This window comes from Mustela putorius, unplaced genomic scaffold (genome assembly GCF_011764305.1).
Source record: "Mustela putorius furo isolate JIRA1106 unplaced genomic scaffold, ASM1176430v1.1 tig00003942_pilon_pilon_pilon, whole genome shotgun sequence".
Taxonomy (NCBI): Eukaryota; Metazoa; Chordata; class Mammalia; order Carnivora; family Mustelidae; genus Mustela; species Mustela putorius.
In genome coordinates, this window is record NW_025422087.1 from 20,698,981 (window position 1) to 20,722,998 (window position 24,018).

General features: G+C 45.0%; 1 protein-coding gene across 6 annotated transcripts in view; it reads left to right on the forward strand.

The window, feature by feature from the left end:
* Positions 1-865: 865 nt before the first annotated feature.
* The window catches only part of FAM20B (FAM20B glycosaminoglycan xylosylkinase), a 43,128-nt gene continuing 19,975 nt past the window's right edge, over positions 866-24,018 (forward strand). The window contains exons 1-7 of one of the 6 annotated variants that reach the window (XM_045069555.1): positions 866-1,103; positions 3,049-3,285; positions 4,211-4,448; positions 11,801-11,950; positions 14,684-15,193; positions 20,125-20,211; positions 23,348-23,457. In XM_045069555.1, coding sequence (XP_044925490.1) covers positions 14,817-15,193; positions 20,125-20,211; positions 23,348-23,457 — 574 coding nt within the window. In that variant the 5' untranslated portion in view covers positions 866-1,103; positions 3,049-3,285; positions 4,211-4,448; positions 11,801-11,950; positions 14,684-14,816. Of the gene's footprint in view, positions 1,104-1,537; positions 2,722-3,048; positions 3,286-4,210; positions 4,449-11,800; positions 11,951-14,683; positions 15,194-20,124; positions 20,212-23,347; positions 23,458-24,018 lie in introns of those variants that run through there. The other 5 variants (XM_004761990.3, XM_013061154.2, XM_013061153.2 and 2 more) reach the window with 5 other exon arrangements.

Consider the following 24,018-nt stretch of genomic DNA (forward strand, 5'->3'; position numbering starts at 1 on the left):
CTCTGCCTGCTTGTGATCTCTGTCTGTCAAATAAATAAATAACAATCTAAAAAAGAAAAATGTTTAAATGAACTACGCAGCCTGAACAGTGTCAGCTCAGTCTCACCCCCACCATCTCATCCCACAAAGCAACCTGTGTTATGTTTCAGGCATACACTAAGTCCAAGCTTAATATATGGTGTACTATACAGCAGTTGGGAGAAAGGAAGCAACTTCAGGCAAGGGAGACTTTCATGCAAACCGTTTATAGGGAGTCTACTGGGTGTGGGGCATTGGAGACTGGGACACGACTGCCCTGCCCTCCTGGGGCTTACCGTCCATTGCAAGAGACAGACATTGAAAAACTAAGAGTACAGCAAACTAATCACAGTTTTGCAAAATGCTACTAACTGTAGCGGGGAGTTTGCTCTGGTCCCAAGGAAGAGCAACTTGTGCGCGCTGTAGGAAGGTTGGCCTCTTTTGGGTAAGGGGGATACACTCTAAAAGGCAGAAACATCAGTCGAGGCGAATTAAATGGGCAGAAGGAGTAAGAAAATTGTTTCTCCCAAGTAGAATTGGACCTAAGGAACCCCAACTCTCCAGTCCCGCTGCCTGGTCTCCTACATGCTTACGAAAATCAGGAAAGGAAAAGCGAAAACAAGAGAGAAGTTCGAGGTCAGTTTCTGCAAGAGGGGAGGGCGGCAGGGAAAAGGAGGAGGAGCGATGGGAGCCGGAACCCAGGGAGTTAAACGGGGCCGTGCTGGGACGGGAAGGGTTAAGGAGGGCCGTCCACAGCGAGGCGGGTAGGCCCGCCCAGCAGAGGGCGGGGGCGGGGCCTCGCAGAGTGAGCCCTGGGATTGGTCGCGAGGAAGGCGTTACGCTAGGACGGTACCAACAGTCGGGCGCCGCGGAGGCGGGAGGGTGGGTGTGGGACCTCCGGCACTGCGCGGGGAGAGTGGCCAGGGAATGGCCGGGCAGGGGGTGGGCGGGAGCCGCAGTGGCGGCGGCGGCTGGGGGCGGTGAGCGCGGCGTGGGGCTGCCCCTCCCCGGAGGCGGCGGGGGCGGCCGGGCCGCACCGCACCGCACCGCGCGGGAGGCCATGGAACGAGCCTAGGGCCCAGCAGGTGAGCGGCGTGGGGGCGGGGAGGGCGGGCGACCCCCGCCCCCGGCGCGGCGGGCGGGAAAGTGCGGGCCGGCCAGCGGGCGGGGCGCGGTGCGAGGCGCGCGCCGGGCTGGGGCCGCCTGGGGGCGGGACGCCTCCCAGAGGGGCCGGACGCCGGTGCCTCGAGCGGTCCCCGAGCGGCTGCGGGCGGGTCCGGGGTCTGGCCTGGCTACCGCCTCGGAGACCGGCCCGAGCCGCCCGCCCCGCCTCGCTGGCCCCCCGGCGGGCTCCTGCGGGCGGGCGCGGCTGGAGGGGCGCCTCCTCGGCCCGCCTGAGGCGCGGCCTTACCTGGGGCCGCCCGGGGTCCTTCTAAGTGAGCGCCCCTCGCGCCCAGGCGGCGTCTCCAGAGGCGACTGGCCCCGGTGCCGCCCTCGAGTCCCGCCGAGCGCCCGTTGCGGCGGCCCAGGGAGGATCGCGCGCCGGCGGGCCCACCTCGTGGCTGAGAAGCGCTAGTGACCACCAGGCCCGAGGCGGGAGGCGGGGTAACCGTGCCCGGGGTCAACGGTCTCTCGGGGTCGTGGACCCCGTACTCGCAGTCGGGCACAACTTAAGGAAATGATACGGTAGTCCGAAGTGGATTGCGCTTGAGATTTCATTTCCGGGTGTGAGAGCCCCGCGATTAAAAGCGAGCCGAAACGTTGCCATTAATGATGAATGTGAGCACTTGTCAAGCTGCAACCTTGATGGTCGGATCTGATTAGAGTTTCCTCCTCATCAGGCTTCTGTTGTCCGCAGGTCTTCTGGTGGGAAGACAAGGGATGGAAGGATGTTGGAGGGAAAGTGGAGAGGACAGGGCATGACTGGTGGTTATGGAATTTTAGTCCTTTAAATGGCTCTATCATCGCTCGAATGGGTGATGAGTTTATAATTTGGGAAAATTAGAGATGCTTGGTACCGCGACTTGTGGTTAGCTAGAAACAGATTTCAGGGTCCTCCCCTCCCCACACAGCCAGTTTCCCTCTGGAGATTGGATTTCTCACCTTGAAAAGAGGGAATAGGAATGTGGGATCTTCTAGCTTTTAAACTGTAGGACTTTATACATTTGTACTCTGGTGATTAAGATTGGTGTTTGCTAACTGTTCCCATTTTCCTGGTGTTACAAATTAATACATAAATTTCATTGGGGTTAATTTTTAAAATTGAGGTAGAGACCTCAGTGTGCCTTTTCCTTGAGTTTATGCAGGACTTTTGAGCAAAGCCATAGAGACCTTCCACGTATATTATTGGTCATCAAGACGTGGCTTTGGGAAGCTGTGGTACAAGTGTTAAGGATACTAAATTATTCCCCTAGACTCAGAGCCAAGGTAAATTTAAAATTAACGTTCTGTTTGAAGTTAATAACTTTTCTGAAGCTTATGAAGTCCTTGGACTTCAGTCCCTAGTACCCCGCGGTGGAATAAGTCAACAGGAGTGGATTCTGCATTTGAAAGTGCTTATCAAAGGAGAATAAAAAGGCACAAGCAAGTAATTGGGATTCTCAGCCTCATGCACAAGAAAGTGTGGTGATAGAATGGATTGGACAAAAGATGGTCAAATCTTGGAGCCCACAGCTTCTCTTCAGTGTGGTTGGTGAAAATGCGGTATGGATTTGTTCTGCTCTTTCTCTGAAGCCAATAGGCAATTAACTAAGATTTGGTTAAAGAGTGAAAACTTGAAAACACTTGCCCTGCTCGTCTTTCTGGGTACTTTGAATTAGGGAACAAACAAACAAACAAATCACTGTCTGTACCATCTAACCTGGTACATCCTAGAATTATTTTATGTTGAGTTGATAACTCTTTGACTTTCAGTCCATTCTCTTCATTTCCATTTGTGGCCTCCAGCTCTCTCACAGAGCCTGAAAGCTTCTGCTTTCTGTCTTTTCTGAATTGTGAATTTCTAAATGAAGTTTGTTTGTTTACTTGCAGGGCAAACTTCAGCTTCCTACGCTTTGTGTGACCATCATTTCTGCGGTGTGAGCCCTGAAGCCAGACACTTTAGGTCTTGAATTGATAACTTTTTAAAATAGCAGCCACAGTGGTTGTCTCGTCATTGGTGCTGTCTCATCCTGTAGCCACAGTTGCAAGCAATGAAAAGGAGACAGTCTTCTGAAGCTGATGTCAGGTCACCCTGGGACTAAGTGCCATGTGGTTTTATAGATTGAGGTAGGAAGTATACTTCACGACAAGGCACTACAGTATGTTTTAACAGTGATGATAATTGGCCTACTTTTCTCTGTGCACCTGAAATGCGGAGTGCATAGTAGGTATGCAGGAAATGTTTGGTGGTTGAATGAATGAATGGAACACAGTATGAAGGAAGGGGAAATACTCTAGTACATGAATTGGCTAGTTCCTCTCTTCGTTAAGAAAAAAAGGACAGGAAAACGTGTTGCAGATTACTGTTGAAAGTTGCCATTGAGCTGGGTATCTGTACATTGCTTTAAGGGTAGAGTTGAAGGCTTACCAAATATTAATAATCAGATTCAATTTCATGCAAAAGCAGATATGATCTGGTGCTTTCCATTTACTATAAAATCTTTAAGAGTTAGAGCTATGTGCTATTGTAACTGAGCCCCTTTGAACTGAAACCAATCTTGAAAATAGAAACATATAAAACATCTAATGTAATAGAACAAAATAGCTAAATAGTCCTTAAAAAAAAAAAAGGGTGGGCATCTGTGAAGGGTATTCCATACTGGAGTTGCCTTGCACTTTGATTCTGTGACTGTTTGGTATTCTAGCTGTCTGGGGGCAGCTTGTGGTGCCCTGGTTAGGCACAGCTTCACAGACTTGGCTCCTGGAGCCTTTTCTGGCTAGACTAATTGAGCAGTTGGATTGGTAGTCGATATTTTTGCCCTAAGAGAAGAACTGGAGTTCTTGGTAATGGCCACGCCATTATCATTGACCCTGATAGCGCATCTTTTCATCCCTTCTGTGGCGGGATGGGAAGGGAGAGCTGTCCCTCCCCCAAGTACTTCTCCTGCAGCTCCTCATTCCAAACCTGTATAATCTCTCTCCCTCTTTTCCGAACTTGAGCTGCCTCGGTGACCCCCACCAAGGACTAATGAATTCCTTCACCCACACCTAGGATCCAGGAGACCTTACTTTGTGACCAACTTAAAATATCACTATGACTGCTTGAGCCATCTCGGAGAGAATATGATGCAGAGATCTCACTTGGGATTTTTGTTTTGCCAATTTAAAAGCAAAAGAGGAAAGAAAGGCTTTGCTCCAGGCTTGATGAGTCTTGGGGGTGCATCTTTCATCCCAGGAGGAGATAAGAAATGGAGCCTGCTGCAGAAAAGAGCTTTGGTGTGTGTTTGAAGGTTTGTACTTTCTGACAAGGAAATAAGCCCTACAGAGGGGAGGGTGTATCATGTGTCATGGGTACATGATAAAAGGAGGTCAGGGAATATGAAATGGTGAGTGTGTAACAGGGCACGTACAGGGCCAGCCTGTCCTACCATGCCCTCAAATACTTTCCACCCTCTGTCTGTGGCAGTGCCATCCCTCTTCTGTTTTTAGGGAGTAAGGTGTTAACGTGTGGAAGCTCTTGTTTTGGCTATACTATTGTGGAAAAAAATTTCGTGGTTTGTTTGCTTCTCAAACAGTAGGGTTTCACCTTTCTCTCACTGACTTGAGGTGGTGCTACTAGTTTCCATTAGTGACCGTAATCGAGCAAGGCTTTGAAACAATCAAAACATGCAGGCTGGGGACGCCTGGATGGCTCAGTGGGTTAAAGCCTCTGCCTTCAGCTCAGGTCATGATCCCAGCGTCCTGGGATCGAGCCCCACATCGGGCTCTCTCCTCAGCAGGGAGCCTGCTTCCTCCTCTCTCTCTGCTTACTTGTAATCTCTGTCTGTCAAATAAATAAATAAAATCTTTAAAAAAAAAAAAAAAAACATGCAGGCTGTGTGCTCCCTCTGCGTTTTGAATTATTGAATCCGCTTTTAGTAGTCGGGCTCTTCTTTCAGAGGTGGGAAAGCTGAACTTCGGCTGTTGTTAGTGTCCCTGCTGCCCTCTTTAAATTGGCAGCTTCTGATCTTCGGTGGAGTAGCTGCCCAGATGACTGCTCCCCGCTCGAACATAGAACAGCCAGGTGCGCTGGGCGAGGGTCTGCCACCCTTCCCCGTCTGCGGATGCACTTAGGGACCACAGCTTTGGCTGCCCGAGAGCTTTTTCTTATTGGTTCCTTATTTCTTATCCTTGGTTTAGATAGCGACCTTGCACTCTGGGTACATTTGTGTTCCTGTGGGTCTTCTGCAGAACAGAGAAAATTATATAGAAGTACTAAGTGTCAGTTCGCATTTCAGAATGCGAGGCCAGATTGAAGATCTGGTTCCAGCCCCGTCTTGTGTCACTCTTGGGCAGCGTCTTGGACCATCTCCAATCTTCTTAGCATTTGCAGATCGTCTTCATTCCCAGTCCCAGTCAGCGGCAGGAACAAGGTTGGCAGTAGTCACTGCTTTGAAGGGTGGAAGCAAGGGTATACAGAGGCAGCAGTTTAAAATTGGATGAATAACATTGGTATATATGTTTGATATTTCTACTTTTTATTTATTTATTTTTTTTTTTTGCTGTACTGTATTTCTGAATTCATTACAGGACTTAGTTTCTCTTTGTAAAAGAGACCATCTTTAGACCAAGGAGCCGAAGAAACTTTTCTGACCTTAAATCTTTCTCTCCCTTGCTCTCCCCTCCTTTTCTTCAGTAGGGATGTATCGAGCACCTCTCTTGCACCTTGCACTGTGCCAGCTTCTGTGGAGGTACGAAGAGAGTAAAATATATCCCCTGTCCTTGAGGAAGTCATGGAAAAGTAGAGGAGATAGGCATGCCCAAAACTGTGTGTGTGTGTGTATTTACACTCATATTTTAACAAAGGGATCATATCTGGAGCCACTCAGCCTCAGTTCAGCCCAGACCTGCGTAGGGGTTCTGCTGTTGCCATTTCTTTTTTTTTTTTTTTTTTTAAGATTTTATTTATTTATTTATTTGACAGAGAGAAATTACAAGTACACTGAGAGGCAGGCAGAGAGAGAGAGAAGGAAGCAGGCTCCCTGCCGAGCAGAGAGCCCGATGCGGGACTCCATCCCAGGACCCTGAGATCATGACCCAAGCCGAAGGCAGCGGCTCAACCCATTGAGCCACCCAGGCGCCCCCTGCTGTTGCCATTTCTAGAGTGACCTGTGGCCCATCAGCTTGAGACACCTGGAACGTGAGGCTAATAATGTCAGGTGTTACTGTTGCATAAAGCTAATACACCTTTCCAAAAACTCTAATGAATTGAAAAGTAAAGATGGAAAACAGGAAAATGTTACATTTTTTGAAATCCATATTTCTGCACTATATGGGAATTACATTCTATGCTACAGTCTTCCATGGGGGTTATAAAGTGATGATTGAGCAGTGAAATACCTAGAACGTGGGAAGGTTCCTTTTACCTGGCCCATTTGAAACAGAATGCAAATTCTTAGGCATTCCTACAGGGTTTCTAGATCAGTGACCACAGCCTCTGTTGGTTTTTTAGAACAAACCTCACTAGAAGTATGAGCTAAAGATTTTTTCTTTTCATTTTTCAAGGAATAGGGTTAGAGAGTTGCCCTAAATCAAGGTTTAAATGGGACAGGTTGGGGTGCCTGGGTGTCTCCATTGGTTAAGCAACTGCCTTCAGCTCAGGTCATGATCCCAGAATCGCTGGATCCAGTCCCACATCGGGCTCCCAGCTCTGTGGGGAGTCTGCTTCTCCCTCTGACCTCTCCCTTCTCATGTGTGCTCTTTCTCGCTCTCAAATAAACAAATAAATAAATCTTTAAATGGGACAGGTTGCAGGAATTGAATTTTTTCAGAGGAAGCAAACACTCTTTATTGCCTGTTTCGTTTTTGCTCTCACACCCAGGAAGAAAGGCTACCTTAATGCCTCGTTAATGCCTAGTGATCATTTAGTTGGCTTCCTTCACAAGAAACTGTTAGAGGAGTTCATGTAGGGCATTGTGAGTTTATGGATATGAATAAATGTTTAAGTGGAAGTGAAAACAATGAGGAACATGTAACACTTGGGGTAATTTGGACTATGTGGGAATTCAATTTTCTATACCTGTAGCTTTAAGTTACTCTTAAGGCATACCTTAAGAACTTTAGGACAGGGTACCTGGGGGGCTCAGTCTCTTAAGCATCCAACTCTTGGTTTCAGCACAGGTCATGATTTCACGGTTGTAGGAGTGAGCCCCATGGAGGCTCTGTGATGAGTGGGGAGTCTCCTTGAAGATTCTCCCTCTCCTGCCCCTCCCCCACTCCCGTGCACACACATGCTTTCTCTCTCAAATCTTTAAAGAGAGAGCTTTAGGACATGCAGTGCTATCATCTTTAAAACAGAGAGCTAATTTTCCAAACTGAAGAAGGCCTTTTACTTCAGCCTTTTTCATGGAATAGAAGAACCTAATGCTTTTAATCATTGACTGAAATTAGACTTGAACTTTGTAGAGAAGAGAAATAGGTTGGTCCAATTAGTGACGTAGCCTCCCAGTGTTCTGCTTCACATGGTACCCATTTTAAAGACACCTACTGGCCTGCAGTCTTAGCTAGTCTTCCAGTTGAGGAAAGGATTTGTTCAGGAATAGAAGACCATGGAAACTTTCTATAATGTGACTTGGGAATTTATTCCCACACTCTGCAACCCAAAAGACAACATGACTAGACAGGTTTATTTTCTTTGTCATTCAGATCGTCCTCTATGGGTTTGTGACCTGGTAATAATGACTAACAAGGGATCACGATGGGTTGTCCAGGCACTAATTTTAGCACAGTGTATATGGTAATGTCATTCATGTTTAGCAACTTTGTGAGTTAGATCATAGTGTTCTTATTTTACTTTTCATATGAAAGGACTGAGGCCCAGAGAGGTTACACATTAAGTCACTTTCCCAAGTCCCATCATAGGTGATAAAGTAGGCATTCTGAATCCAGTGCATCCCTCTTAACACTTCTGCCTTGGAAGAGTTTTTATTTGGAATAAGCAGGTGAATTAACCTATTTCTTTTTTTTAATTTTATTTTGATTCCAGTGTAGTTAACGTACAGTGTTATATTAGTCTCAAGTGTACAGCGTAGTGATTCAACAATTCTACACATTGCTCATTCCTCATCTTGATAAGTGTACTCTTAATCTCCTTCACCCATCCTCCCGTCCATCTCCCCTCTGGTAACCACCAGTTTTCTATAGTTAAGGGTGTGGGGTGTTGTTGTTGTTTTTTCTGGTTTGTTTCTTCCCCCCACTTTGTTCTTTTGTTTTGTTTCTTAAATTCCACATATGAGTGAATCATATGATACTTGTCCTTAAGAAGCTATTTCGTTCTTCTTCTTCTTTTTTTTTTTTTTTTTAAAGATTTTATTTATTTGACAGAGATCACAAATAGGCAGAGGCAGGCAGAGAGAGCGAGAGGGAGGGAGGCAGACTCCCCACCGAGCAGAGAGCCTGACGTGGAGCTCAATCCCAGGACTCCAGGTCCACGACCCAAGCCGAAGGCAGAGTCTTTAACCCACTGAGCCACCCAGGCGCCCCTCTAAGAAGCTATTTCTTAAGCAAAGAATTAGCACAGAAAGGAAAACTATATGTAGATACTGATTAATATGGTATTTTTGTTTTAGTTGAAGACTCCTATTTGAAGATGAAATAAAATGTGCTCTTGTGGTAGCAGTGGATGGCAGTGCAGTAATGGGCTGGTTTCCTGGGCATACTCAGGATTTATTCAGGTGCTAAACACTTGATGCCGTTTGGTATTGGTGCTTTGACTTCCTATAAAGGAGAAGCATACAGTGCTAAGTGGGAAGATTTCTGAATGCTCTGATTTTACGTAGAATTGCCAGTAACCATCAGGAGAAACTGCATTTATTTCTAGGGAACAGTTAATAATGTAGCATAATGCTCTGATGTCACTTCCAATTAAAAAACAAAAGGGCATTATAACAGCCTCAGCCCAGGGTGAAAGTATATGTTTCTAACTTTTTTCGTACTGAAAGGTTGTGATATTTGCTACTGGTTATGCTTTGGCTAAAGGGTGAATGGTAGGTTTTATAAATCGGGCATGTGTATTTGTGTGAGGGTGCTGGGTTAGCCTTGATTGTTCTGAAGTATGTAAATGGACTTTATTTAGTAAATGATCCAGGTAAGTATATTTTTTCATTGTGCTACCTTAAAAAGACCTTAATTATGTATCTTCCTAAGCATCTGCAATGACGACAAAAAAAAGTAGAAATGGTGTATAACTTTCATAATGAGCTTATCGCTCTGTAGAAGGCATTAATAATCATTTACAAATATAACCTAACAATTTATAATCCAATGTTTATTTATAGTTAATGGTTACTTTAACATTTCCCTTCTTCCTGAGAGAATTGTTTTCAGTGACATGATTTATTTCTCTGTCTTTTCCCTCAATATTTTTAATGTCTCCAAAATAGTTAATAAGGACAGACTAGACGTGAGAATGTTGGATTTTACAAGCCACCCCAAAATTTAGTGGCTTAAAATAGTTACTTGTTTTTTCTTACCATCATATGGGTCAGCTGGGCTCAGCCTGTTGGTTCTTCTGGATCACATGTATGACCCCATTCAACTGGGACCTCCGGTGGAACTGAGATGGCTTCTCTTCTGTGTCTGGCACCTCAGCTGGGGTTGGCCAGGCCTCTCTCTCCGTCTGGGTCCCTCATCATTCAGTACTCTAGCCCAAGCTGCTTTACGTAGTGGTTGGGTCCCAGCAGGAAGCTGCCAGGTCTTTTAAGGAGTAGGCCCAGACTTGGCACACAGTTGCTTCCACTGCATTCTGTTGGCCAAAGTCAGTTACAGAGCCAGCCCGGATTCCAGGGGAGGAAAAATAGATTCTACTTTTTTCTTTTTTCCTTAGGATTGTAACTATTTCTTCATTTGAGACAGAGAGAGTGAGCACATGAGTGGGGAAAGGGGCAGAGAGAGCGAGAAGCAGCCTCTCCACTGAGCAGGGAACATGATGTGGGACTCGATCCCAGGACCCTGGGATCATGACCTGAGCCAAAGGCAGACACTCAACTGACTGAGCCACCCAGGCACCCCTAGATTCTACCTCTTGATGGGAGGAATTGTTGGTGTCTGTCTTTGTAGATAATCAACCAAAAACTCTTAAGTAAATTCAGGCATTACCGCTTCTTATACTCAACAGACCATCAGAGCTTTGTTGAAACCAATTGTTACTAAAGAAGAAGTTTATAAAAGGGTCCTTGTGACTCCTATGCAAGATCAAGGGTACGGAAGTTATGTGGTTAAATGTGATTATATACTAGTTATATAATAAATTCTACCTGCTGTGCCCAAAATTTCCTCTAATAGCCTTCTGCATGGAGTATTTCCTCGTGGTACTTTACAGTCACAGACATCCACATTCCATTTATGTGGAAAGAACTCGATTGGACCATTGAACTGAAAGCACAAGAAAGGGTTAGTCCTGAAGCTTTCACTTTCAGTTACATTCTGCAGAAAGGTGGGGATTTCTTCTCCATGACCTGAGGAGAAATAGTGTGAAGATGTTGGTTGATCAGAGGGAGAGTCAAGGGAGTACCGCTGCCAGCGAGCCTGGAATGTCACTGGTGGCTTGTGGGAGTCCCTAGTAAGGTAGTAAGTAAGGAGCCAGGTGTTCTCGTGTTCCTCGGCAGCCACAGATGTCATATTTTCTCGCACAGTGACATAGACACAGACGTCATATTTTGTCACACAGTGACTTAACCTGTGCACCGACGTGTTTCTGTAGCTGTTCCGCCAGGACTGAATGGAGGACTTCATACTAAGACCTCACTTTTGTCCTGTGGAATCTGTATCTCTTCTCCCCAAGCAACGTAATAGTCCTAAGTTTGTCCTCATAAAACAACTGTCAGATGTGTAGGATGGTGTGTGTGTGTGTCTGAGAGAGAGAGTGTGAGTGTGAAGAATGAGCCGCCGTAGCAAGCCTCATTGAGCTGATGGAGCTGTGGGTGAAACCAGGGCTCAAGAGGAAAATTCTTCATAAAGAACTCCAACGTGAGAGTTTCTGCCAGCTTTTAGTATGAAAACTGTCATTTGCATTGCCTTTTTTTGAGCTTAACATTTTTTGACTTGTCTTATCACCTTGAGTCTATTTGTTCTTTGAGGTAGGCTGTGTTCCACATAACAGAACCATTAAAATAAATGACTATAATATAAACTGGATGGTGTTACACTGTTGGAAACATTCAAGGGAGGAGGTAAAGACATGAAACAGAGCAGGCAGAGTCCTCTGGGAATGCCAGTAAATTTTTCATGAAGAATTTGGAATATACTCTGGTCCTGCTTTAATTTCCTTAGTGTCTGTAATGGGGTATCTTCTTAGGAACCCAGTTTGCAGAGTGCATAACATGTATGCTGCTGTTTACAATAACACAAGACGGTAACGCAGCGTGGAAACCCCATCCTGGGTATCCTCCCTTCTCGGGCATATAGGTAGTAAAAAGTATAATGTCACTGGTATGATTCCATATCATGCATCTCATACATTTTTCGGGCATAGGAGAGACTTTTTGCTAGAAATTCTACTATAATCTCTACAATGCTGATTTCTTAAAAATCTTTGTGCTTGCCCTGTGGGCTGAAGGAATAGCAGCTTTCCAGCTAAAAGAAAACCTCTTTTCTGAACTGGCAGTGTTTCTTCAGAAAAGGAGACTACACTCTGCACTAAACCGAGTAGTCAGAGCATCGGTAGAGAAGTAGACTGCCAAACGAAAGAAGACAGCTGATAAAGGAGAGCCGGCATGAAGAGGCCACACACACGTGATCCTGCATCTTGGAGGAAGTAAACACGAGTCCCAAAATACTTGTAGTGATTTGTTCAGTTTCCTGCTGGGCACTGTAGGGATCTGAAGACAGTTGAGATCACCAAGGAGCCAGGTTTCCGAGAGGGCAGTTGAAAACTACATACAAGGAGATACTTGGACAAGGCAGAATGTAGTTAAGCGCTGGTCTGAAGGAGAAAGATTACTGAAGGGTGTGGAGAGGGTACAGAAATGGCTTTGAGGATGGCCCTCAAAAAACAGATTAGGCCTTAAACAGGAGACAATGGGGGAAAAGGTAGGAGCAAGAGGAATTTTGAGGACATCCCAGGATGAAGACTGTCCAGGGCAGAGCTCAGGCCCACACATGGCGAGGAGGGCAGAGCACGGTCGCGGTCCGTTTTGGTTGGAGCTGAGAAAATGGATGCCCGGGGAAGCAAAGCCATTTAGGGTAAGGCTTTTCCTGTCTTGCTGAGGAGTCTGTAGAAATCAGAAGTCGTGTGCCATCAGAACAGTGAGTGTGGTGCGTCATCTGGTCCGTGCTGGAGAACTGGAGGTCCAGAAGGCAGTTCTTTTAGTGACTCAGTAGAAGGGGCACTAAATGAAATTGGTGGCTGTGGGAATGAAGGGCAGTTGCAGAGAACGATGCCAAATGGCTGTCTTCCTTGTTCTCCTGGGATGTGGTGACGAGTCACAAAAGAAAACTTATTTCGCTTCTTGCAACCTGCACTTACTCCTAACCTGCAGAGGTAAACGGTAAGATAATGCAACAGCTGAACTCTTCAGGTCACATCATGTGAACTCCTGTCCTAGTTGAGCGGGTGCATTGTTTGTAGCCCTGAATTGAGAAATGTGTTCTTCGGGGACCTAGTCAGAAGGTGGTGAGGTTTCGGAACTTAAAAGACTGCTGAATCAGTTTGTTTTGTTTGAATTTTGGAGTTTCTGGAACTTCCTATTGCATTAGTGAGGGGGAAAAAAAAAACCACCTCAATCTCCCCAGCGTTTATGGTGAGTGTTTAGGTATGATACGTTTCTGTAGCACAAGGGAGGAATTTATGCTAAAGTCTGGGTTAACCACACTTCAGTCCTGAAGAATGCTTTACAGGAGGAGGAAGGCTGCTCACCCTGCTTACCTCTCGGCAGCAGAATTATCCCAGGCCTGTCACTCTCTGCAGCTGGAGGGGCTGAGAAAGGAACCACTGGCACCGCGGCCACGGCCTGTCTGCTCTAACAGATCGTTGGAGGAGCTGTGTGGTTGAGATTGGGCTGGGATGAGCAGAAGCCTCTGAAATCCACTCTCCTAGCACGGCTCGGCCCTGAAATCACACAGAACCCTTGTGCTGAGTTTCCCACCAAACTCACTACCCTCACAGTTACTCTAGATGCACTGGAATTACCGTGGCTTCAGCTAAAAGTGTTATGTATTCCCTGGGAGAGGAGGATGACACCAAACAGGTGGAGACCATTAGAATTCAAGCTGGACTCTGACGTTCCGCCTCTTCCTGCAAACGAGGAAAGGGGTGGACGAAGGATGAAGGGCCCGGCAGCATGCTCGTGGCCGCAAGTTGTTGCCCTTGGAACACATGGTTGCCCTGGTCTTCTGGGTTTCCATGTGTTTCCAGCTGTTACCAGGAGAGTAGTCTCCGATTGGGCTGGGAGTCTGCCCTGTCATTCGTAGTGGCATTGTGTCTTGAGTTAATGGTGTGAGTTGTTAAGGAATTGGAGAGTGAAGGGGCTCCCACTTAGCATGCTGTCCTCTTTGTCTCGGCCCCGTGCTATGTCATCGGTAGGCATACAGCACAGCAGGCTCATGCGCGGAGCAGAAAGCTACCCGGTAGCATGCAAATGAGACTGAACCGTGTGTTCCTAATAGCCTAGCAGAAATCTTGTGTTTGGAATCTGTGAGCTTGAGATCTGACCGGAGTGCGGCCCGCTCCACACTGGAAGCAGGTGCTGCTTGACGTCTGTGGTATCGGTCCCTTTGTCAGGTGCCCCACCAGCCCAGACTCCCTCGTGTTGCTACAGCATCACGTTTCACTTCCTGGTCATGTTCTTCTAATAGCCAGGGGGATAGGGCTAGGTTTTTCCTTTACTTAATTTATCTAGATTTAATTATCCCTATTTTATAGGGATTTTCATTTTGAAAAATAACTACTGGAAAACTGATGAAGTAGAGCTGTGCGTGTGGGTGTTGTATTTAAATACGTGAGCAGCATGCTAGGCGCTCCCGGGGTGGCTGGGGGTTGGGATTCGGAGGAGTTACTGCTGTCCTCTGGATCCTCCGTGGCACTTTTAGAAGTTCCTGACTTACAGCGTGTCATAAAACTTAACATTGAGAGGAGATAAGAACTGGAAAGTTTCCAAATACTGGTGGTTTTAGATGGTCAAAAGTCCTGTATGGATTTTGAAAGGTAAAAATGAAAGTGAAGGAGTTAGGCGTCTCTTTGCGTTGCTTTCGTCATGCTCTTTCTCCTCGCTGTGTTGGTGTTCTGTTCTGGAATTTGTAGCCAGTCTGGGGCTTCCTGGCTGACTCTGCACACTATTGAAACAGGAGTATTTGCTTTAAATTTTCCTTTGTACCCGGTTCTCACCTATGAAGTCCTTCTCCACGCTGGTTTGTTTTAAACTATTGGGTCCTCTCAGGCATGGGATTAGCAAGGATAAAAGAGTGAGTAAGATGCTGGAGGGTCACAGAAGATTTGGGGTGGAAGGGACGGGATTTCTGACTGAACATTGCTCTGTGCTTGGCCTTGCAGGCGTTGTGGGAGGCACTGCAGTGAAGAAATGGACCAGTGCGTGTAAGCATGGACTCTTCTTGCTGACTGTCGCCACCTGCTCTCCTTGCTAAGTGAGAGAGAGTGGGTCAGGGGAGAAAGAAAAGAGGCCAACATGAAGCTAAAGCAGCGAGTTGTGCTCTTAGCGATTCTTCTTGTCATCTTTATCTTCACCAAAGTTTTCCTGATTGACAACCTGGACACATCAGCCGCAAACCGAGAGGACCAGAGGGCTTTCCACAGAATGATGGCTGGCTTGAGGGTGGAGCTGGTGCCCAAGCTGGACCACACCTTGCAGTCCCCCTGGGAGATTGCGGCCCAGTGGGTGGTTCCCCGGGAAGTGTACCCAGAAGAGACACCAGAGCTGGGGGCAATCATGCATGCCATGGCCACCAAGAAAATCATTAAAGCTGACGTGGGTTATAAAGGGACACAACTGAAAGCCTTACTGATACTTGAAGGAGGACAGAAAGTCGTCTTCAAGCCTAAGCGGTAAGTCTTCATCTTGGGAGTCCTCTGGGCTAGTTGGTTGATTCACGTAGCTTGTAATTTCTCTAAGACTGTTCCTCTCTTTCTCTTGGTATTCTCCTCAGTAAAATGAGGAGAGTAAACCACAAGATCTCTCAAGTCTTTTCTAGCTCCTACTGTTCCATGATTCTTTTTTTTTTTTTTTTTTTAAAGATTTTATTTATTTATTTATTTGACAGAGAGAAATCACAAGTAGATGGAGAGGCAGGCAGAGAGAGAGAGGGAAGCAGGCTCCCCGCCGAGCAGAGAGCCCGATGCGGGACTCGATCCCAGGACCCTGAGATCATGACCTGAGCCGAAGGCAGCGGCTTAACCCACTGAGCCACCCAGGCGCCCTGTTCCATGATTCTTCGAGTAGAGGAGATTTATAGGAACGTGTCTTGGTTCTGTACAAGACTGCACAGAGTTCTCCTTGCTTTCTAAAGGTATCACACTTGTGCTTTGTGCCAGTTGTGATAGATACAAAATGAATTGGTTAGGAAATAAGTGACTTGTCACCAAAAGTGTGCAGTTGGAGGCTGCATAAGTAACCACATGCCAGGGATAGAGCAGGAGCTCGCTAGAGCGGGAGTGGGTTCAGACAGTGACTGAAGTTCCTTTGCAGTACTGAAGCCACAATTCTTTCATATGGGTTTTGTTCCAATTAATAAACTTTATTTTTTGGAGCAGTTTTAGATTTCCAGAAAAATCAAGAGGAAAGTATAGAGGTCCTTCCATCTATCCCCAGGGTCCCCATTATTAACATCTTCTGTTAGTGTGGCACGTTTGTTACAGTTGATGGGCCAGTACTAGTTTATTAACTAAAGTTCATTGTTTGCAGTAAGTGTCACGCTTTGTGTGGTACTTTCTGTGGATTTTGATAAACATGTAATGACAGGTATCTACCATTACGATATCCTACAGAACAGCTTCCCTGCCCTAAAATTACCCCGTGTTCCACTTCCTCATCCCTCCGTCCCTCCCCTAAACCCTGGCAACCACTGATCTTTTACTGTCTCCGTAGTTTAGCCTTATCCAGAGTGCTATATAATTGGAATCATACCTTTGTGGCCTCTTCGGATTGGCTCCTCTCCTTTAGCAAAAATGCATTTACGTTTCCGCCATGTCTTTTTGTGGCTTGAGGCTGATTTCTTTTTATTACTGAATAATATTCCATTGTCTGGATGTACCACATTTTGTTTATCCATTTACCTGCTGAAGGACATCTTGGTTGCTTACACATCTGGGCAATTATGAATAAAGCTGCTATAAACATTCAGGTACGCATTTTTTGTAGATGAAAGTTTTCAACTCATTTGGTTAAATACCAAGGAGCATGATTGCTGGATCATATGGTGAGAGTGTGCTTAATTTTGAAAGAAATAGACAAACTGTCTTCCAGAGTAGCTGTACTGTTTTACATTCCCACCAGCAGTGAATGGGAGTTCCGTTACTCCACATCCTCACCAGCATTTGGTGTTGTCAATGATTTGGATTTTAGCCATTCTGATAGATGTGTAGTGATGCCTCATTGTTGTTCTACCTGTTTTGAGGAGAAAACTGAACCATTTTAGTTACCTCAGTCCAAAATCCAAGAAAATGAGCTGAATTGTATGTTGTTAGACAGTGATCCCTTGGGGACTTCTCTAAGGCTCTGCAGAGATCATTTGTTTGGCAATTTTTTAAATAGTTTTCTGTGAGTATATGAATTTGAAATACGTTAAAATGATGGTGATTTGTATTCTTTTGCCAGGAATTATTTACCAGTGAAGTTTCTCAAAGTTGGTAATGTCTAAAGTTTTCTGTGTACTAAACATTTTTTTCATTCCCTAATAGAGCTTTTGAGAGAATTATAACACATACCTTTGGGTCTCTTGCTGGGGTAGGAGAAGAAATATGGGGTAAAGATGTACAAAATTCAGCTGTGATGAAAGTGGTTAGCTTAGCTGTCTTCACAGCCCTACCGTCAGTAGATAATATGCAGCGGGAAAACAAATCTGTTGGGATCCTAGAAAGGGAAGAAGTCTGCATTTGCCTGGAACTGGGAGGTGGGATGTATGGAAGATACGGAAATTAGGAAAGTTAAATATACGGCATGCTTTTGGAGAACAGAAAAGTCTGATTGGCAGGTGATGTGGAAAAAGTGTGGGTATGTGGGTATATAACCTTGTGATATATTTTCCACTGGACACACACCATTCTCCAGGCACCACACAAAGTACTTTGTTTCTGTCTGTGCTTCCAGCCTCCATCACAGCTGTGGGCATTTAAACTCTTGTGTCTAGAATGAGAAACTGAGGCTGAGGGAGAATAACCAACTGGACAGGGTCATCCTGTCGTAAGTGGCGGGATCGGAGTCTGAGCGGCCAGTGTTCTGCCACACACGTGTAATTTTCTTCGGTTTGTCTGCCTTCCCGTAATTGTGAGCACTTGCAGCACCATCATCAGAAGTCGCTAGTTTAGTCTTGAAATGTAGTCCTTGACCTTGGTTGGTGGGCCTGGGTGAGCAGCAGCGTGAGCAGAGTGATGGAAAGAAGGCAGACGAAAAACAGAAATGAAATTCACGTACAGAGATGAGTTGTGGGCGTTTAACATGATGGTGTTTCAAGATCTGTTTCAAGAAGATCCTCTCTGTGAGCCAGCAGGAGGCGTCAGAAGGCAGGTACTCTGGGTAGTGCACCCTGTCAGGCCTAATCCAGGCGCTTGGCAGGTGGAGATGGAGGGCGGGAGGCTTGGGAGGTGGAGAGCGGTGCAGCAGAGAACTGTACAGACCAACCCGTTCTCTGTAGCTTCATCTCCTGTCTCTTTCCACCACCACATCCGTCCCCATACCTTCGTCTCCCACACCCTCCTGTGGATCCCATTCATTACCCCTCCATGTGCCCATGTGAGCCCTGGGTTCTCAGCTTGAAAACATCCAAGGACCTCGTGTTGCTCACCAGACAGAACTCAGCCTCCACAGCCTCATGGTCCACCCCTGGCAGTCTGGTCCTCCGTTCCACACCCTGTTCTCGATTCCTGTCCCACTGGTCCCAGCTCCCCCCATCCCCTGCCTCCCCACCCCCCCCCCAGCTGCAGGGGCCCTGCAGTGGGGGGGTCGCCCTCCTGATGGGAAGACAAGATAGCAGTTTAGGCCTCAGAGTGGGGAGAAATAAGGGAGTGATCCTAGGATGTGCTAGGAGGGACCTTGGAGGTTTGTCCGGCCGGGCCAGCTGCTCCTTTGAGCGGTGAGACACAGAGTTGGTGAGACACAGAGTTGGGACTCGCCACAGTTTACACAGCCCACAGGGAGCCAGGGAGGCTGCAGCTCTTTGATTCTTATTAGAATCTTCCCTCTTCTTTCCCTCCCTCCCCCTCCAGGCCACCCGCAATGTCCCTGGATTCCTGTAGGGTTTAACATTTCACCCCTGAGCCGCCTTTCGGGGTATTGGAAAGCTCTTGAACCTTTTACTGGAAGGAGTGGACTGCGCAGTGCACACATGTCCCTGTGGCTCTGCTGGAGCCCCGGCACAGAAAGTGTTCCAGGATTGTCCCCCAGCTCTGTGGACAGCCTACAGCTGTGTTGGACAGAGACTTGCTCTAATAGTGTCTGCTTTTGCTGCAGTTCTATTTAAAAATTGAGGCTTTTTCAGGAGGCAGCCAGTGGAATCCTAGGTAGTCTGAATAATGCTTTGACACTAGAAATGAGAAACGACGTTGGAGTGTACTGACCATGCTAAGAAGAAACTGGCCTTCCAGCCAGGGGGTGATGCACAGCTGTCTTCCGACAGAAGTGTTCTGTCACTTTGCCTTGATAATGTGTTTTGTGGGCATGATTTGTTTCACTTTTGACTCCAAGATCATTTACAGTGAAGCTCACAGCCTTTGACAGCACCGTCGCCCACTTCCCCAGTTCATGTGTCCCCAGTGGAGCAGCTCCTCTTCTCTCCGGCCTCCGTTCATTTCTATTTTATACTTGCCTGGAAAGTGTAATAGGTCTTTTGATTCAGGGAAATGTAGGCAAACAGTAGTGGTCATAGGCAGCTTTAGTGTCTTCTTTCTTCCCAATTAATCATTAAATGGTATCTTTCTTTATGATTGGTAGAAAGAAATATGCCAGTTTTGATTATCTTTTGTTGATGTCATGCATGTGATGGAAAAATCATCAGCGTAGAGTTTAAGATGAAAGAGATCTTGGAAATTGCTACCTAGTCCAGGCCCTAGTATGTTATAAAAGAAGAATCTAAGACCCAGAGAAGAGAACAGTTTTGCTCAAGTTTACCCAGACAGGTGATAACAGAACTATATGCCTAGCTCCTGTGCCAGTCTGGGATCCCTGCCACTATAGCATCGTAAATGTAAACAGAGAAAAAGAGGATTGTTTGTCAAACAGCTTTTTTCAAATGCACCTTTGCCTACTTATTAAACAAACACTGAGGCATATGAAGACCATTTATTTCCAAGAAATTTAAACTTCTCTTATAAACCTTGCCATAGCCATTCTGGTAATACAGACATTTTGATTATAGGGTTCCCTTCATTTCTTCAGTTCAGTCTAATAAAAATGGTAGCAAACATTCAATAAGCACCAACTGTAGGCTTCACATCATGGTAGAGATACAGAGAAAGTCCTTGCCTTCCAGAAAACGACCTTTGAGTTTTACTTAGACTACATGGAAAGTCTTTCAGAGGAGTAGAAAGAACGTCTTGTGTGTTCTATTCATAGAGTGATTGCTGAAGCAGATAGAGAAATCTAGGTTCCTTCTCCACTTCATCTTTACCCCCTCTTCCAGATTCGTCCGAATCCGCAGCCCCGCTCCACTTTGGCAGGGAAGCCCTCCGTAGGGTGGAGTCAGGCGTGTTTACTTCTGCTGTGCTGTCACGTGCGGTGCCGATGTAATTCACGTCTCCATCTGTGCTTCCCGTTCACTCTGCAGGTATAACCGAGACTATGTGGTAGAAGGGGAGCCATATGCTGGTTATGATAGACACAATGCAGAGGTAGCAGCCTTTCATTTGGACAGGTATGTGTCATCCTGGAGGGTTACTTTGCTTTGTTTCCATTTAAAAACATCTTGGAGAGGACTTGTGGACTCTTTCGAGCAATTCGAATAACTTTGACTTGGTACCTACTTGAGGTAGCTGATTGACGGATTCCATTAAAGTCGCACGAGTCCTTCGTAATCTGGGTGGTTCTCGGAAAACCTGAGTACATATCTTCACTCTCCACTTTTTAAGATCATTTCCTTCTGGTATGCCCTCTGGCACCATGAGTGAAGATATTCTTGGTAAAGAAAATGGCAGGATGAAAACCAGAGCTGGAACTCAAGTCCCTGAACTGAACTGATCATTAACTGGGGCCTGACAGTGCTGGTTTTTTTGTTTTTATTTTTGTTTTAAGTAATACTCACTTATTCTAGAAGCATACAGCATGACATATATAATCAATTTTATTATCCTTCACACAGGAGATGCTTGGCTTTAGTAGCCAGAATAATTCCAAAAGCAAAACGGTTATAAATTCAAAATATGTAAGCTAACTAGGAAAATTAGTATTTTTTCAGCACAGGCCTCGCCAAGAGCCTGGTAACTGGAGTGTCTGGTAGCTCACTTGCCCTTCTGAGCAGCTCCTTTGTCCAGGCATACTGACAGACTTTAGAAGAATTATTCACAATAGTTGTTAAATGAATACATAAAGGAAACCAGAAGAAAATAAAGGTGATTTTTTTCTTTTCTGGATTAGGAAGGATTTTCTAGGCATAAAAGCAATAATTGAAAAGTTGCAAAGAAAAAGCTATTCCAGCAGACACAGCTAAATACAATTAACTCCAATGTCAGGAAACATCAAATGAAATTTGAAAGCAAAGTAGGAGAAAATACTTGAATCTAATGTAATCCAAGCATTAGCAACCTTAATATATAAATGGTTATGCAAATCTGTATATATGCTAAAACTTTAATAGGAAATGATCTAAGGGCACAGTTGACTGAATAGAAATGATCAATTGCTAATAAATATGGTGGGGGGGGTGGTTCATCCTCACCAGGAACAACAACAACAAAAAATCTATTTGAAACAATGGGATTCTTCTGCTGAGAATGGCCAGATTTAAAAAAAAAAAAAAAGGTAGTACTATATTGGAAGGAATGCATTGAGATTTGGATGCAGCTTGTGGCATTGTTAATCAGTTCCATCTTTCTTTTTAAGAACTCTGGCATTATATATCGGAAACCTGAATGCTCCTGGCCTTTAGATGAGTAACTACCTTTTTACGCCAATATTGAAGATATTTTTAAGAATGTATTTCTATGAAGTACCTGGAGAAATAATGGAATTCAGAGTTAACATATATCCAGGATCTTAGCCGTAGCGTGAAATTTTCAGTAGTGAAAAACTAGTGGCAGTCTAAATATCCAGTGATAATGGAAAAGGTTAAATAAGTGTTCACAATACCATGAGTTTTTCACTTCCTCTTTTTAAGACCTAGCGGTAGAGAATTGGGTAAATCTTGTTCCTCACTTAAAGGCCTGCTAGCATCAGTCTTTCCAAGAGCTCATTTTTTCCTCGTTTTCTTCATTCCCAACCTGATGTCCCAGTTGACAGACACCAGCAGCACGTGAAGATCGTTTTCCCCTACCGATACCAATATTTCATATACCAGTATTTCATCCAGCACACGAATTTGTGTTCATCTAAGATATGTAAAGGGATACCTCATTCTTAGTGATTTTTGGTTTTCCACAGCCATTATTAGCAAAATTTAACATGTCCGTATCTTTTCACACCACAACACCTATTTGTTAACTTAGAGTGAAGTAGTCTTTGTACAGAAATCACTCCCTTTGATGTTAATTAAATCTACTAATGTTTCAGTGCATGACCTGTGCTCTGGGAGGTCTTGTGTTTCAAAGGGAAACCTCCCTCAGAGTCTGAAAGTTCTTCTCTAGCCAGGCCCCCTACCCCTTTTGTTAACTGCCACCCCAGCCGGGCTCACATGCCCCCATGACATGGCCTCTCGGCACTGGACTGGCTGCTAGTGGTTGTCCTGATGGTGGTCAGTGGGGAGAAAAAGGACCTCCCCGCTCTCTTTACCAGCCACGGCTCCTGCTCCTTTTCTGCTCTGGGTTGCTGTTTCGCCACATGAGGATTTAACCACTTTGTCTGACCACAGGAGACTTTCTCGATCTTTATGTTATTTTGACCCATCTGTTGATCTACTTTTGTGGCTTTTAGAAGATTGAGTTTAAGACCATCAGCAGCCCTGAACAATGCATTATTCCTTTATGTAGCTGTTTGGAAAGGTTTTATCATGACATGAGGAAGGGCTCAGAATGAGTGAAAAGCAGGATACCCAACTGTGTTTGTATAATCTCAATTGTGTGTCTATACACAAGAATGTGTTTGTGTGTGTTTACATACATGTATAAAGGGAAAAAATGCTCATATACCAAAATGTCAGTAGTTATTTCTGGGCTGTGCAGTTATGGATGATCTTTATTTTCTTCATTGTAACTTTTCTGTGTGGTCCAAATCCTGCCCCCTCCAACGTTACTTCAGTGAGTGTATTTTGTAGCCAGGAAAATTCATTTTTTTAAAAATGATTTTTTTCAACCATTAGGTTGATCTTTTAGACCATCAGAGAGAAGCATCTTCAAATATATCTGTATTTAGTTGTTCCCTGGGTTTATCTTTTTAGATTAATCTGTATAGTTTTCTGCCAATGTGCTGTTTTATCCAAAGCTTTGAACACATGTATAGGTTTAAGCCTGTTTTTTTAATGCTTTGTTGAAATTTGTTTAAAAGTTTTACTATGAAAAATATCTAAAGAATTAGAATAGTTTAATGAATCCATATACTCATTCCCCAAGTTTAACGGTTGCTCTCATTTTGCTAGGTTTGCCTCACCCTTTTTGCTGAAGTGCATATTAAAATACATTACGTACATCTTGATGGCTCAGTCAGTAGAGCATGGGACTTGTGATCTCAGGGTTGTGAGTTCAAGCCCCACACTGGGGGTAGAGATTACTTAAAAAAAAAAAATTTAAAACATGTATAAATAGAAATATACATGTATATACCTACCAATCAGCAATATATTTTCTTTATAAAATACACCCCCCAAAGATTTTTCTCTTTTGTTCTTCAACCTCCCAAACCAGGATTCTGGGTTTCCGTCGCGCCCCCTTGGTGGTTGGCAGATTTGTTAATCTACGGACAGAGATCAAGCCCGTTGCCACGGAGCAGCTCTTGAGCACCTTCCTAACCGTAGGTAAGATTATAGAGGACATTTAACTAGGGGAGTAGTTAAAAAGTTAAGTGGGACATCATTGAGTAAGCTGGTTTGTGACTTTTAAGAATTGAAGAACTCAAGGGAGTACAAAAACATATTGGGCCACTTGTTTTTAGGCTACTGGGGGATATGGATCCTAACGGTAGGTAGGTGGCCAGAAAGTGAGAGTTTTCCCTGACATGTACTTGGCTGTGTGAAGGTAGGAAGTGAGGTCATTTACTGATAGTGTAAATAGGTAATAACTTTGTTTCCTTCTGCCTGATCTTTTTATTATTTTTTTTAATGTTTTATTAATTTAAGAGAGAACACAAGCTTGAATTGGGGGGACTGCCTGATGACAGGGAGCACGATTCAGGGCTCCATCCCAGGACCTTGGGATCATGACCTGAGCCAAAGGCAGCGGCTTAACCAACTGAGCCCCCCAGGTGCCTCCTCTTCTGCCTGATCCTAAAGTAAATCTCAGACTCAGATTTTGGCCTAAATCCATTACTGTATGTGTATCTTTGACTTGGTGGATTTTTCATATACATGTATTTTCTT